The 15,064-nt window shown below is 44.1% G+C and overlaps 1 protein-coding gene across 1 annotated transcript in view; it reads left to right on the forward strand.

The window, feature by feature from the left end:
• The window catches only part of LOC115102815 (MAM domain-containing glycosylphosphatidylinositol anchor protein 1-like), a 397,798-nt gene that overhangs the window by 121,063 nt on the left and 261,671 nt on the right, over positions 1–15,064 (forward strand). Inside the window, exon 3 of the mRNA XM_029623129.2 lies at positions 5,472–5,646. Within this exon, the coding sequence (XP_029478989.2) occupies positions 5,472–5,646 (175 nt within the window). The remainder of the gene's footprint in view (positions 1–5,471; positions 5,647–15,064) is intronic.

Consider the following 15,064-nt stretch of genomic DNA (forward strand, 5'->3'; position numbering starts at 1 on the left):
TAAATGTCAAGCACGCTATAGCGCTGAACTTTGGCGATACAAATTTAATCGAGCCCTACGGCTCAGTATTGTTTTAGGCCGGGTCTGTGTAGTGTACAGACCAGGGGTTGGTGTCAAATCCATTCACAGGAGGTGGATGGGACTCTGCGGGAAACCATTTCAAACACTTAACCTGAGAATTGGAGTGTGTGTGTGTGACTGCCTGTGTGTGAAAGAGTCTGTGAGCTTGTGTGCGGGACATGTCAAACACTTAACCCAGACACCGACGTGTTGTCTGCCAGTTGTTGACAGATGTTAACCTTCCTCGCCTCTCCCAGGTATCTCTTCATCACTCACTATCCATCCATATCTCACCACTCCCACTCTTTCCCTCCAAACACCCCCAAGAAGACTCCTTTTCCCCCTCATTCCCCCCCCCTTTCTTTTTCTTTCGCACGGATCGAAGCGCAACTTGTTTTTCCCTCTGTGTTTGTCCTCTGCCTCGGCGCTGCGGCAATGATCCACAACAAACATGCATAATGAGCACCTGCACTCGGCGGGTCAATACAGTTTAACCAATCTTATCCACAGATAAACCGGTGTTATGCAGTAGAGGGGTCTCGGATAGCGGGAGAGGGGGTTCGGATAGCGGTAACGGTAGCATTATCTATGTGTGCACTATGGCAGAGGGATGGATATTTGGATGGAGCAGTTGAAAGGCTTTGTAGTACTGCAAAACTTAATAGTGGAAGACACAGATTAAGCGTAACCCTGGACTAAAAAGCACTTTCAAAGGACAATGTCAATTGAGCATGCTTTTAAATCCAGGACTAGGGTCAATCTGTGACAGGGAAACCGAGCCTACAAGTACAGGGCGCTATGCTATTGCTAGGTGCCTTTCAGGGACTTAATGTCCGCTACGATTGATAGAGCTGGCTTAAACTGACGGATTAAATAAACTAAACAGACAATAGTTGACATGTAGAACCCAAATTAAGTCTATATTGTATTCAGAGAAATTCTACTTTCGGTTTGAGTTTAGAATCGTGGGGCTCCACAGGCTGGTTTCCTAGACAAGCTTAATGGAGATTTTCCATTGAAATAGCTTTTAAATCTAGGACTAGGCTTTGTTTGTGTCCTGGATGCCAGTCCCACATATCCATATTTTGTTATTGGCCAAGAGGTGTGACTGAGTGGACAAAGTCTAAGTGTTTTGTGTGAGAATTTTCACTTTAGGACCAATGGAAAAGTCTACAAATGGGCGAAAGGCATGAAGAGATTAATTGAAGTGACCCCTGTCTCAAGACCTGCTGTGCAGCGCTCTGTAGCACTGAGGGGATTGGGAGCAGAGCAGCAGAATAAGGATTTCCATATTTGATGGACTAATAAAGTACTATTATTCTGTGAAGAACTCCCCCTCAATACACAAGTACCATTGAATCACGTTCACATCCGAACCCCAGTGTCCCGAATCCCCTGTTGAATCCATCCCTGCAGTCTTACATTCTCTAGGGCTTATTGTCTCTTCTGTATGCAGTACCCCTAAGAAAATAAAACAAGTATTTGGTGAATGAACTGAGTTTCATTCATTTCTTACTTTAGTTCTTCAAATAACTCACAGGAAAGCTGGGAGGGGGTCTGTGATGAAAATCCACTTTCTGTTGAACTGCGAGACTCGTTGCATCTCCCTACTCTGGCAATAAAGGAAGGGAATAGAGGAAGATACTGTACGCTGGTGTGCCATCGCTCCTCCACAGGGAACTCTGGAAAAATAAAAGCTGGTGAGGAGAAAGAGGGTGATGATTTCCCATGACTAATGTCAGAGAGAGAAAGACTGCTGCTCTGCTCTGGCGTTTATCTACTTCCAGTGTATTTCTCTTTCTCCTCTCTCTTCCAATTCCTCCCTTTCTCTCTTGCTCTCTCCCGATCTCTCTCTGCAACTTCCAATGTGTTCCTCTGCTCCTTTTTCCCCTCACTTTCTCTCCCACATCCAGCATTCCCGTCCATCCCCAGTTTCAACTGCACTCTGCTAACCGGGTTCTCTCACTCACTCACTCACTCACTCAAGCCTTATTATTTCACACAGGGGTGAAGTTTTCCCTATGTACAAATCTAGGATAAGCTTCCCTCCCCCAACCTTGAACATTAGTGGGAAAAATGCTGAACTGACCCAAGATCAGCGTCAACGCAATAACAACACCTCTTTGTTTGTTCCTTAAGAGATTCTTTGAAATCTGACACAAAGTTGCTGGATAACATTCAAATCAAAAAATTTATTTGTCACGTGATCCTCAACACAGTGGCCCCTCAGGGGTGCGTGCTCAGTCCCCTCCTCTACTCCCTGTTTCACTCATGACTGCATGGCCAAGCATGACTCCAACACCATCATTAAGTTTGCCAAAGACACAATAGTGGTAGGCCTGATCACCGACAACAATGAGACAGCCTATAGTGAGGAGGTCAGAGACCTGGCAGTGTGGTGCCAGGATAACAACCTCTCCCTCAACGTTATCAAGACAAAGAAGATGATTGTGGACTAAAGAAAAAGGAGGACCGAGCACACCCCCATTCTCATCGACTGGGCTGTAGTGGAGCAGGTTGACAGCTTCAAGTTCCTTGGTGTCGACATCACCAACAAACTATTATGGTCCAAACACAACTATTGCCCCTCAAGAGACTGAAAAGATTTTGCATGTGTCCTCAGTTCTTCAAAAGATTCTACAGCTGCACCATCGAGAGCATCCTGACTGGTTACATCACCGCCTGGAATGGCAACTGCTCGGCCTCCGACCACTAGTCACTACAGAGTGCTAATGGCCCAGTACATCACTGGGGCTAAGCTTCCTGCCATCCAGGACCTCTATACCAGGCTATACCAGTGTCCGAGGAAGGCCCTAAAAGTTGTCAAAGACTCCAGCCGCCCTAGTCATAGACTGTTCTTTCTGCTACCGCACAGCAAGCGGTACCGGAGCACCAAGTCTAAACAGCTTCTACCACCAATTCATAAGACTTCTGAACATCTAATCAAATGGCTACCCAGACTATGTGCATTGCCCCCCCCCCCTTTTACGCCACTGCTAATCTGTTATTATCTGCACATAGTCACTTTAATAACTCTACCTACATGTACCTTTTACCTCGACTAACCGGTGGCCCCGCTCATTGACTCTATACCGGTACCCCCGTATTTAGTCTCGCTATTGTTTTTTTACTGCTGCTCTTTAACTACTTATTACTTTTATTTCTTATTTGTATTTTTAGAACTGCATTGTTAGTTAGGGGCTTGTAAGTAAACATTTCACTGTCATTTCACTGTCAATTTGATTATCCGTGTCGTTCAGCTGTTAATGTCTCGTTGGTAGGATAGTCTAGATCGGAGCTCATCCATTTTGTTATCCAATGATTGCACGTTGGCTAATTGGACTGATGGTAGAGGTGGGTTACCCACTCACCGTCGGATTCTTACAAGGCACCCCGACCTGCATCTCAGTTTCTTCTTTATGTAAATGACGGGGATATGGGCCTTGTCCGGTGTCTATAGTAAATCTTTTGCGTCTGACTCGTTAAAGATAAAAATCTTTGTCCACTACGAGGTGAGTAATCGCTGTCCTGATATACAGAAGCTTTTTTCGGTCATCAGATAAGGTGAAAAAACAGACAATAGCACCATTGGTTAGGAGCACGTAAAACGGCAGCCATCTCCTACAGGGCCATCTCTACAGTCTGTAACCCAAATGGCACTCCTGTTGACCAGAAGTGCATTATAATTGTATTTAGTCAACCAGGTCAAGGTTATACCATCATACCATGGTAGACAGATCGACTCGTCTTTATCATTGGTTCATCAGGGATACACACACATAAAGAGCACAGCCACACACACGCACTCAGTCACAAACCATCGACAGTACACACACATACACAAACCATTGAGTCAGTAATTATTGACAACAGGTTCCCACACCTAATTCCTAACCTTCCCCTCCTTGTCCGATCAATGAGAAACAGCTGTCTCCATATGCGCAGACAAACAAACCTGAATAAACAACGAGTGTTTAAAAGCGCCCAGCTAATCCTATAATCCCAAGTGTGCGTTGTAATTTACACATCCCAAATGGCACCCTATGCCCTATTTAGTGCACTAATAGTGCACTATTAGTGCACTATTTATACCATATGGTATCCCATAGGGCTCTGGTCAAAAGGCATGCACTAAATAGGGAATAGGGTGCCATTTGGGCTACAGCCTACACATCCCCTGTTCCTCAGTCTAGTGCTATGCTATTATATCCCAGCTCACACTGTTATCAGGAATGACCTCTCTGATAGTAGGAGGATGAAGTTAGTTGTCCTGTAGAGGTTGATATGAAAGTGTTTAATCAGGCTTTATTTGTTTAATTGATTAGTTTGTTTAATTGACATTGATCTTTGTGATAGTGTTTAGCAAAGATCAACGTATAGAGGTGGTGGGTTTTTATAGGCTCTTGATTGTCTTTTTTTACTCAAAAGAGCTTGGTTTTTAGCATGAAAAGCATGAAAAATCTGCTTTTTCACAAGATGAAAATAATGAAAGCAGTAAACAAACTGAACAAAGTGCAGAATGGATAGTACAGTGAAGGATGCCAATTTAAACATAACCTCTGTGTCTACACTCTTAGAATAAAGGGTTCTCCGGGAGTCCCCATAGCAGAACCCTTTTTGGTTCCAGGTAGAGCCTTCTTTGGCAAGGGTTCTACATAGAGCCCAAAAGGGTTCTCATACCTGGATCCAAAAAGGGTTCTTCAAAGGGTTCTCCTATGAGGACATCCAAAGAACCCTTATAGGTTCAAGATGTATTAAGGTAATATCTCCATTTCTATCTTTGTCTGGAGAAAGGCCCCTAGGCCTGAAAAGTGGACTGCTATGTCCACCAGAGCACCGTACACTTTTACCCCCATCTCCCAGATGTCAATACCTTCAAAGCGCTTCTCGTTTCAGATATTTTATTGTGAAGCATATAATATATACAATTAAACAGTGACGGGATTTTGTTTTATACAGAAGAAAATAAACATAGGGTGAATAAACAAATAAGTACATCAAAAATGGTATGCAGAGAAAAGGAAAAATCCCCTGACAGACAACCAAAATAACAAAAATATTCCTACCCAACATCACCGTAAAGAGGCACCCCTGGCAAGCTCCCCCTCCCTCTCAGGCACTCCACATGTCCCCCGCAGCTGCCTCCACCCAGCCCCCCACATTCCTCCCACTCAACTCCAATTGCTCATGGATAAAAAAAAGTGCACGTGGTTAAATTTTATTCAGCTAATATATCCTAAAGGTAGTAGAGGAAGGGTTGCCAATTCTTTTCAAATTTGGTCATTTGGGAGAAGCACTGTAGAAAGGTTATAGATCAACGTTTTTGGCTGGGTATAGTATATATTCACTCTATACTATAGTATACTATACTCTGAGCCTAACTAACCAACTCAATCCTTTGCCCCCTGCAGGTGCGGTGGACAAAGACAGCAGGCAGCGCCTCTGACAAGTTCCAGGAGACGTCCATCTACAACGAGACACTGCGCATCGAGGGCATCCAGCGGGTGCAGGGCGGCCGCTACTACTGCAAGGCCGACAACGGGGTGGGGGTGGCTGCCATCAAGTCCATCCGGGTAGACGTGCAGTGTAAGTCGGCAGGGAACGCCGCGATCGATCCCTCCACTGCCCCCCCCAATCCATTCCCAGAATGAGTCATTCTCAGAATTTATGTCTGGAATTTGGAAGGATCTTGGCAGGAAAATGGTGGCAAATTTCTAAATGGGAATGAGCTCTCTGGGAGTATCTGTTAGGGATATTTAGATGGTAAAAGGGGTGGAGGTTTTGATATTGAAGTTGTTAGCTTTGGGTGGGAAAACTTCAAAGGGACTTGGGCACGTGTCAAACTCATTTCACGGAGTGTCTTCGGGTTATTGCTCCTCCCTTGTACTTGATTGATAAATTAAGGTCACTACTTAGTATGGAACTCCCCTCACCTGGTTGTCTAGGACTTAATATATATATATATAGAGAGAGATTTTATTTTAAACAGGAGACACTAGGCCCTCCATTGAATGGGTTTGACACCCCTGTACTAGGGTGTTTGTAGGGTAAACGTTAGTTGGGTAGAAGGGAGATTTCCTTTGACTGTTTTAGTCATAGGAGAGGAGAAAGGAAGAAGATACAAATATGGATATTCCTGGAGAGGCTAGCAGTGGCGGGATCTAAAGGAGAGCATGGGAGAGTTAGTCCAGGTGGCACGTGGCCACCCTGTGAACGGGGCCTCGTGCTGCTGCCTGTTGCCGCCGACCCACTGTCCCCCTGAGTCAGGGGCCAGGTCAGGGCCCTCAGCCAGTCTTGGTATAGTGCCCCCTACTGCATTGCACAGGTGTGATATCTCTAAATCCCTTTAACATTATCCAGACCTGCCATTCACCCCAATTACAGCACAACACAGCACAGGATCAGGATAGGCACACATTATTTTTTAACCTTTGTGCTCTTTGACATTGTACATAATGTTTTCCCTACTATTACCTTGTCCATCATCCTTCAACAAAAAGCATCACAAAGATCCTATACCGCTATTGCCAGCTAGGTCTGTCTTTTAGTCTTCTGGTCCTCGGAGGGCGGTAATTGCGGGGCGAGTGAACAGAGAGAGCTGCGGTGCTGACAGGGGAGGCAGAGGGTAACCAGTAGTGACGTGTGACGCTTGTTCAATTTTCCCTCCCCGCCGCACCTCAGTGTGCTCGCCGGGTGACTTTGGAAGTGAGGGAGAGAAAGAGAGGCAGTAATTAGAGTGAGCAAGAGGGCCGGCAGGCAGAGGAGAGCCTCCACCTCTCCTCCTCTTCTGCCACCCTTACCCCCCTCTTTTTCTACACCTTGGTCTTATGGTGTGCAGAGATGGTGTGGGAGAGGAAAGGGGATCCAGGAAATGTGGGACTGAGGGGGGGGGTGGAGTTAAGAGAGAAATGGCAGATATAGAAAGGCACGGAGTAAAGAAGTAAGAGAGAGAGAAAGAGAGGGAAACAGGGAGAGAGAGAAAGCACAGAGAAAAAAAAGAGCGAAAGAGAGGAGACAGACACAGACCAAGACAGAAGAGAGTCAAGGTGAACCAGGGGGTAGGTCTGGTTTCAGGTCTCCTTTGGGAACAGTAGACAGCTGGATATCATGGGCCATAATATCATGTCCCCACAGTCAATGAAGGAGAGAGATGGAGAGCAAAAGGAGGGTAGAGGGTTCGGAGACAGGAGGGAGAGAGAGCATAGAAAAAGAGAGAAAAGCCTTAGAAAATCCACACGCTCTCTTTTCTCAGCTCTGGCCAATTTAATCCCTTTGCGACATCTGTTTACAATTATCTTTTTGAAGTTATGAGCCAGATACTTTTTCTCACTGCTGCGTCACTGCAAGGTTTGTTTGACATCATTTCACGTGCTACCTACAGGAGTTTAAAGAGACACTTGGATTTTGGCAATTGAGCCCAACCCTGCATACTAGCCATGTCTCACACCCTCTCTCTCCTTCTGTGACTGCATGCACATATGTGAGTTTGTGTGTGTGAGTGTAAGGTTGCATGTTTGTTTGTGTGACACAGGTCAGCGCGAGGTTAAAGGGATACTTCAGGATTTTGGCAGTGCCCCAAACAGTCAAGCATACACGCACTCACACATGCTCACAAACTGACATATGCTCACGCAGTCACAGAAAGAGAGAGCGAGGGTGTGAGACATGGCTAAAATGCTGGGTTGGGCTCAATTCAGAATTTTGGAATTGACTCCCATTGAACTCACAAGTTGAAATTCGCATTGAATTGGCCACACCCCACAGGATGTAGAATTTGAGTTTGAGTGACAGGAAGTATAATTTAATTCAGTGCAATTCATAGAAATTATACTCAGTCATAGAACATGAAAGAGAATATATCAAATTTCTCTGGAAACAATGTTCATTTACATTTACATTTACATTTAAGTCATTTAGCAGACGCTCTTATCCAGAGCGACTTACTTTGTCCTAGACAATCATACACTCCTTTAACGTCTGTGCTTAGAATAGTCAATTAATTTTCCACCAACCATTTAATTTGTTTGGCTTCGTTTTGAAGGCCTCAAGATCAACATGATCCTAAATTAATGCATTCTGTGAAATGTAGTATTTTTCCAATATTTAACTAAATGTAAGTGATTAATGAAATATAATATTTGCTTACAGGTTTTGGTTTTGTTTGTCCTGAAAATATACAAGTGTTTATCTTTAATGTTTGCAGATCGCAAAGAACAGCAGGAGAGATAAATACTCATTTAGAGGAAGGGAAGGGAAGGAAGTATAAAAACAAAATTGGAGGGAGTAAGCTAAATTAGACTAGCTCTGAGGGAGGAGAGTCCACTGAGAGTGATATAATACTAGCGGTTAAATCAAAATTACCTATACAATTATCAAACTATCCATCATGAAATTGTTTCTTATACTGTATGCCCCTGCCGGTGTAGTTAAATCCACCTAAAACAAATATGTTCCATTGTGTTTTAGTACAAGTTCACTTTGTTAATGTACACAAATGTACTCCAAAAAAGCAGACAGGCGTCCATGTTTACAAACTCCATCATTGTTCACGAAATCTCAATTAACCTTCATTGACAGACACCTCATTATCATTGACCTCTCACCTCTGACTTTCCATGCAATGTCAGTTGATGGCTGGCTGAACCTTGACCTTTGGCACTCTGACCAGTGAGACAATGGGCCAGTGGGCGGGCGGGAGTTTAACTTGTTGCCTCTACTGTTGGATGGACTTGGTTCAGGGACCCATGCTAAAACACCCTATAGCGCTTCCTACCTTAGCATAGCCCTCTCCAAAGACCCACCGGAGGATCCACACAGGTAAGGGGGTCTTGGAGGCAGGGTATCCCGGGATAGGATGGGGAAAGGAGGTAGGTGGTCATGCTGTGGTGGTAGTGGTGGTTCAATGGGGAAAGCTATGGCTTGTGGTATGTGGGTTGGTGTACGCCGATGAATACTGGCCTTCTAGAATAGTTGAATATAGTCCTATTATGGTACTGTACTATGGTCTATAAGGATGAAATGAGGATAAACAATTTGTCATGTCAATACTGTGACCTGGAATGAATCCTGTAGCACTCACACCACTCACACCTAGTGAGCATCGGATGATCATCAAAGGATGTCCTCTATATGTAGGCAATCACTCGGTGAGTGTTATTACATGTAACCTGAGAAAGGCTCTTTGCTAGCATGTTACCTCTCATGTGTGTTGTTGCCTGGGTTGAGCACCAACTCCGGTTTGTCCCTGGTCGCTAGTAGTTGGCATCACACTCATCCTCTGCACGCACACACGCACGCACACAAACACACGATAGCAAGAGGCACAGACCGTGGCACAGAATGGGAATGAGGAAGCCAATCACATTGTGATCCCCTTAGAACTGTGTGTGGGTGGGTACACCTAGGCTGGCGAACACACACACACAGAAAAACACATAAGGACACACAAACCGATACAAGGAATTCCATGCTCTCTCACACAACGTCCAGTGGCCAATCCTAAATTGCTGCCCACTCTCCTCAGTGTGTGTGTGTTCCACCTCCCCCCATGCTTGCAAGTATGTGTGTGTATGAGGGAGAGAGGGAAAGTAGAGGAGGAGGTAAAGAAACATAAGCTCTGACCTTTCTGTCTGAGCCAGGCTTCGGCTCTCTGAATCATGAACCAACCAGTAAAAAAAGAATCGCTGTCAAAACTTCTCCTCTCTGTCCTCTCTCTCTACTTCTCTCTCCCTCTTTTTCTGTCAGGCTGTATGACTGTCTCTTTCCTCTTTCTCTCTGTAACTTTCTCTCTTTACCCCCTCTTTCTCTCCCTACTGTATGTCTCCTCTCTTCTCTCTTTCTGTCTCATGTTCTCCTCTGTATCTCTTTCTCTACAGATTGTTCGCTGGAAATGTTTGGATACATGATAGCCAATTAGAGCATAGTATTGGAGGGTATGGGAGCTAGGGGGGCTTAAGGGGAGGGAGAGGGATTGGCAGGTACATATAAGAGTGTAAGAAAAATGGATGAGTTGAGATATGGGAAGTATATCCCCTCACTTATTACCAGTGTGGCATTTTTTAAATGTTTTTTTTTGTGAGACCTGACCGAATTCAGATAGAAATGGGAGATACAGCAGATTTCTCATTCAAAGCAAGTCTGATAAGAGATCAATCCTTTCTATGTGATATTTCTATGTTTCCCTCTTTTGTTTCTGCTTCTTTTTTTACTGTCGGTTTTATACTGTACTTCTGCTTAAAATACAAAATGTTTGGTTATTGAAAAATATATTTCATATGCATCGGTTTAGATGGTACAATGATTCTCTTTGGTCATTTTAGATTTTTTGAAATGAGGAAATGGCAGAGCATATTGCACCTTTAAGAGACCCCAATGGGAGAATGTCAACAAAGAAGAGAGACAGGATAAATAAAAGTCCCAGTCAGACAATATAACAGTATGCAACTTTTACATTATGAAACACATTCATAAAACTTTGTGGGAGACAATTTATTTTACACAGTGATTCAGTCACAACACACAACCTCACTAACTGAAAGCAATCCGTTCTTGGCAAGACAGCACAAACAGATCTGGAACCAGGCTAGCTATATCTCTGATTTCCTCTGAAGTGCCTTTGAGTTGAAAAGTGACTCACAAACTCTACTACACGTCCAGTCTTCTGTGAAAGCGGCAAATGTTCAGTGACTCTTGCCCTAAGGTGTGTTACGAATCTGACAGCTTCCCTCTGTTTTGTAACGACACTGTTCTTTTATGCCAATCTCAAACTCAGCCTAACACAGAGGATGTGCTGCAGGGTTCAAATGTGAGTGGATGTGGTTGAGAAGGTGACAGGCTGCTTGCATGTCTTGTTGGGTATGTATGGGTGTATGAGCTGAATGTTGTTTGATTATGCTGACAATCTGGCATTTTTGTCGGCCTTGATTGCATCATTACATTGTCCCGCCATGTGAACTCAGCCCTGTGTGTGTGACACTGTGTGTGTATGTGCCTTTCTTGTGTGTAAGTGCATACCTCTAAATGTGTGTACCACTTTCTGTGTGTGTGTGTACGAATTTCTGTCTGTGTGTGTGTGTAGCCAAGCAACTCGCCGTCGATGCCTCCCATGAGTTCCGCCACACGGCCACTGCGCCAATGCCAAAGCCTCCAATAAATAAACACACACACACACACACACTGAGGCAAGGTCGGGTCTAGCGTACGAGGGAGCCTTGAATCCATGAGAGCTTTGTTGCACTTACCTCCCACTCTGAGGCTTCTGCCATTGTCAGATAGAATAGCAGTGCACTGTACCGTAGCTTCGCACAGCCAGCTTAGCTGTGTTTTTGTACACACTGAAGAATAGGAACAGGGACGGCTCTTGCCTTTTGGGGGCCCCAAGCGTGACGTGGTTGGGGGGGTCCCCACTAGGCAAAACATTTTAGTAGCCCTCCTCGACGTGTTTGATCATATTTTCTGCAATTATACACATTTTGTCATGGGGTGGAGGATTTTTTTGTGCAATTTTAAAACAAATTTCCTGCAATTCTCACCATTTTGCCATGGGGTGGAGAGAAATGAGTGCATGTTAAAGCTATTTGAAAAGTGTCTTCAGAAATTATTCATACCCATTAACTTATTGCACATTTTGTTGTGTTACAGCCTGAATTCAAAATGCTTTCAATCAAATTTTTCTCACCCATGACAAAGTGTAAACTTGGTTTTAGAAATTGTTGTACATTCATTGAAAATTAAATACAGAAATGTCATTTACATAAGTATTCACACCCCTGAGTCAACACCTTTGGCAGTAATTACAGCTGTGAGTCTTTCTGGGTTAGTCTCTAAGAGCTTTGCCCACCTGGATTGTATAATTTTTTAAGTTAGTTGTTGATCATTGCTAGACAGCTTGTAGTGGCTTCCTTTAGTCTTTACCATAGCCACTGCCCAAGCCTGAAGCGGGGATGTTTGGTACGCATACAGTCCACACTCAAGGTTTCCAAACGGCCAAACATTCAATGACATCCAGGGCACCAAAAATGTTTATTCTTCTTATATCTAACAAATAAATGATTCTCCAATCAACTTAAAGCCTCGAATACTTGATATGGAAGATACATATTATGACCTGTCTGTATGGTCAAAACAATACCGCTCCCGCATCTAGCAAGGACTCCCTCTCCCGAAGGCCCAACTTCGTGCCTTTATCCTAACACACTTACCACAATACAATGCATAGGCAAGAGAGGGGGGGGGGGAAACTGAGTTACACTAACAACAAATGAATATATCTCAATCAGGTAAATATAAATCATAAAGGTACGTACCTAATATTTCATAATGTACATTAATATTTCATATATTTACACAAATATACATGGATGTTCAGTCTTTTATACAAATATGTCCAAATCGGCTCTAACATACCAGCCCCTAATTGTTGACTGCACTGAATGCACAACAATTACTTAATATTCAAACGTAGAGCCAACACACAAAACATTCTATACCAGAGCACTATTACAGTTCATAGCTATATACAAATATACAAGGTGCCATATAGGAAAATAGTCCATAGATCTCAGTCTGAGTGTAAGTGTAAAGGTTTTCAACTTCCAAAAATGTCAAGTTTGACGTCCAAAAATGTATGACTATGACATCAAAGAATGTAAGAGTACGACATCAACGAATCAGAGGTGCACGTGAATCTAAGATGGAGCACTGTGTGTGTGTGTGTGTGTGTGTTTCATCATCCAGTACTTGCTCTTTAAGGACTGAATAGAGGATCTTTTTCACCAGTCGGATCAACCACTCCCATATCCCCCCATGGTGGGCTCCAGAGGGAGGGTTGAATGACCATGTCACTCCTTCCTTCAGTAATTCATTTTGAATCTTGTTGTGATCCAGCTCTTTCATAGCTTCTCCTAGCTCTGTGTGTGTTCCAACAAAGTTAGTGCCATTGTCTGTTCTGATACTTGTTACTGGGCCCCTTCGACAGATGAACCTGCTCAGGGCATTGATGCAGGAATCAGTATCCAGATAACTAGCAACTTCTAGATGGACAGCTCGACTCACAAGGCAAGTAAAGATCACACCATACCGCTTCACATGAACGCGGCCTCGCTTCACCTGTATGGGGCCGAAGTAATCTATGCCCACATGGGTGAAAGGCGGCAAATCAGGTGACACCTGATCTTGTGGAAGGTCGGCCATCTTCTGTTCTCCAGCTCTAGCTTGCATCCGCCTGCAGAAGACACAGCTCTTAAGGATCTTCCTTGCTAAAGAGTTGGCACAGGGTATCCAATATCGCTGGCGAAGTCTAGAAAGCATGTGACCTTTCCCAGAGTGGCCAACCTGCTCATGGATGTGGAGTAAGATCAGTCTAGAGATGTAGGAGTCTTTGGGCAGGATCATAGGATTCTTTAGTTCCGTAGGCATAGCAGCTTTGCTTAACCTTCCTTTGTCAACAATTGGATCAAGCTTACAGATTAAGCCGCTTCTCTTGGCACATTGTTTTCCTTTCACAACTAGTGCAATTTCTTGTTTAAAGTGCTGTCGTTGTTCAAATCGGATGATGACCTTTTCTGCTTCATCTAGGTTATCCACAGACAGACTTTCTTATCCAAACGTCAGTTTGAACTTGTCAATTTGTTCCCTCAGTGAGTTTGTCAGACTCTGATCTGACCTTGGATCAGTTTGAGAGAGAATTTTCCTTTTCTGGCTTAACTGTAGAAGACATTTCTTCAGTTTAAGCATCCAGGCAACTGCTTTCTTCAAGCTGTTCCATGTTGAATAGTACTCAATCAGTTTGCTGGTTGGACTCTTTTCTTCCACACTTGTACTGTTTACGATTACGTCTTTTCTCACCTCTGGATCGTCCAGAGGGATGGAGCTAAGCTCCTCGGGGACTTTCGGCCATTGAGTTTCTGGTTTCTCCAGGAATTCTGGTCCTTTGCGCCATCTCTTTGAGTTCAGGAACATTTCAACATGTAATCCTCTTGAGGCATCATCGGCTGGGTTGTGTTTGGAGTTCAAATACCTCCACTGTTTTGCTTTCGATAGGTCACGGATCATAGCAACCCTATTAGCCACAAAGGTAGGGAATCTCTTGGTATCATTGCGGATGTATTTTAGCACAGACTGGCTGTCCGTCCAAAAAGTTGACTCCTCAAGTTCAATCTGGAGCTCCAACCTTAACATCCGGTCCACTCGCACTGCCAATGTTGCTGCAGCAAGTTCCAGTCTGGAGATTGTCATCTGCTTGAGTGGAATCACCCTTGATTTCCCCAGTATGAATGCAATGTGAACCTTTTCCATACCGTTTGTGAACCTAATGTAGCTTGCCGTGCCATAACCTTGTTCACTTGCATCACCGAAGTGATGCAGCTGTGCCGTCTTGACTTGACCAAAGTTCTCAGGCATCATACACCTGTCTATCTGGAATCTGGAGAACTGGTCCAGCTCTGAGAGCCATCTCTGCCATGAAATAGAGTGTTCTTCAGGGATGACTTCGTCCCATCCACACTTTAGCTTGCAGAGCACTTGAAGAATTTGCTTTGCCTTTAATACAAATGGGGCGAGGAAACCTAATGGATCATAAATAGAGCTGACAGTTGAGAGAATACCTCTTCTTGTAAGGGCTCTGTTCTTGACAGTGACTCGGAAGGTAAATGCATCACTTTCAATGTTCCATCGGATTCCAATTGCTCTTTCAACAGGCAGCTTTTCTCTGTCCAGGTCCAGTTCTTTTATCTGCTTGGCTTTGTGTTCATCAGGGATAGAAGCCAGCACAGTGCGGCTGTTGCTGACCCACTTGGTCAATTTGAACCCACCCGGAGAGCACACATCCCTGAGGTTTTTTGTGAGAGCTAAGGCTTGTTCTTCTGTGGCCACAGACTTGAGGCAGTCATCAACATAGTTGGACTTGACTGTTTGAATCACCTCTTCATTGTACCTCTCACAGTTGTCTTTCGCAGTGCAAAGTTTGCACAACTTGGAGAGGATATAGCACCGAAAAGATGAACCG

Source organism: Oncorhynchus nerka, linkage group LG28 (genome assembly GCF_034236695.1).
Source record: "Oncorhynchus nerka isolate Pitt River linkage group LG28, Oner_Uvic_2.0, whole genome shotgun sequence".
NCBI classification, from domain to species: Eukaryota; Metazoa; Chordata; class Actinopteri; order Salmoniformes; family Salmonidae; genus Oncorhynchus; species Oncorhynchus nerka.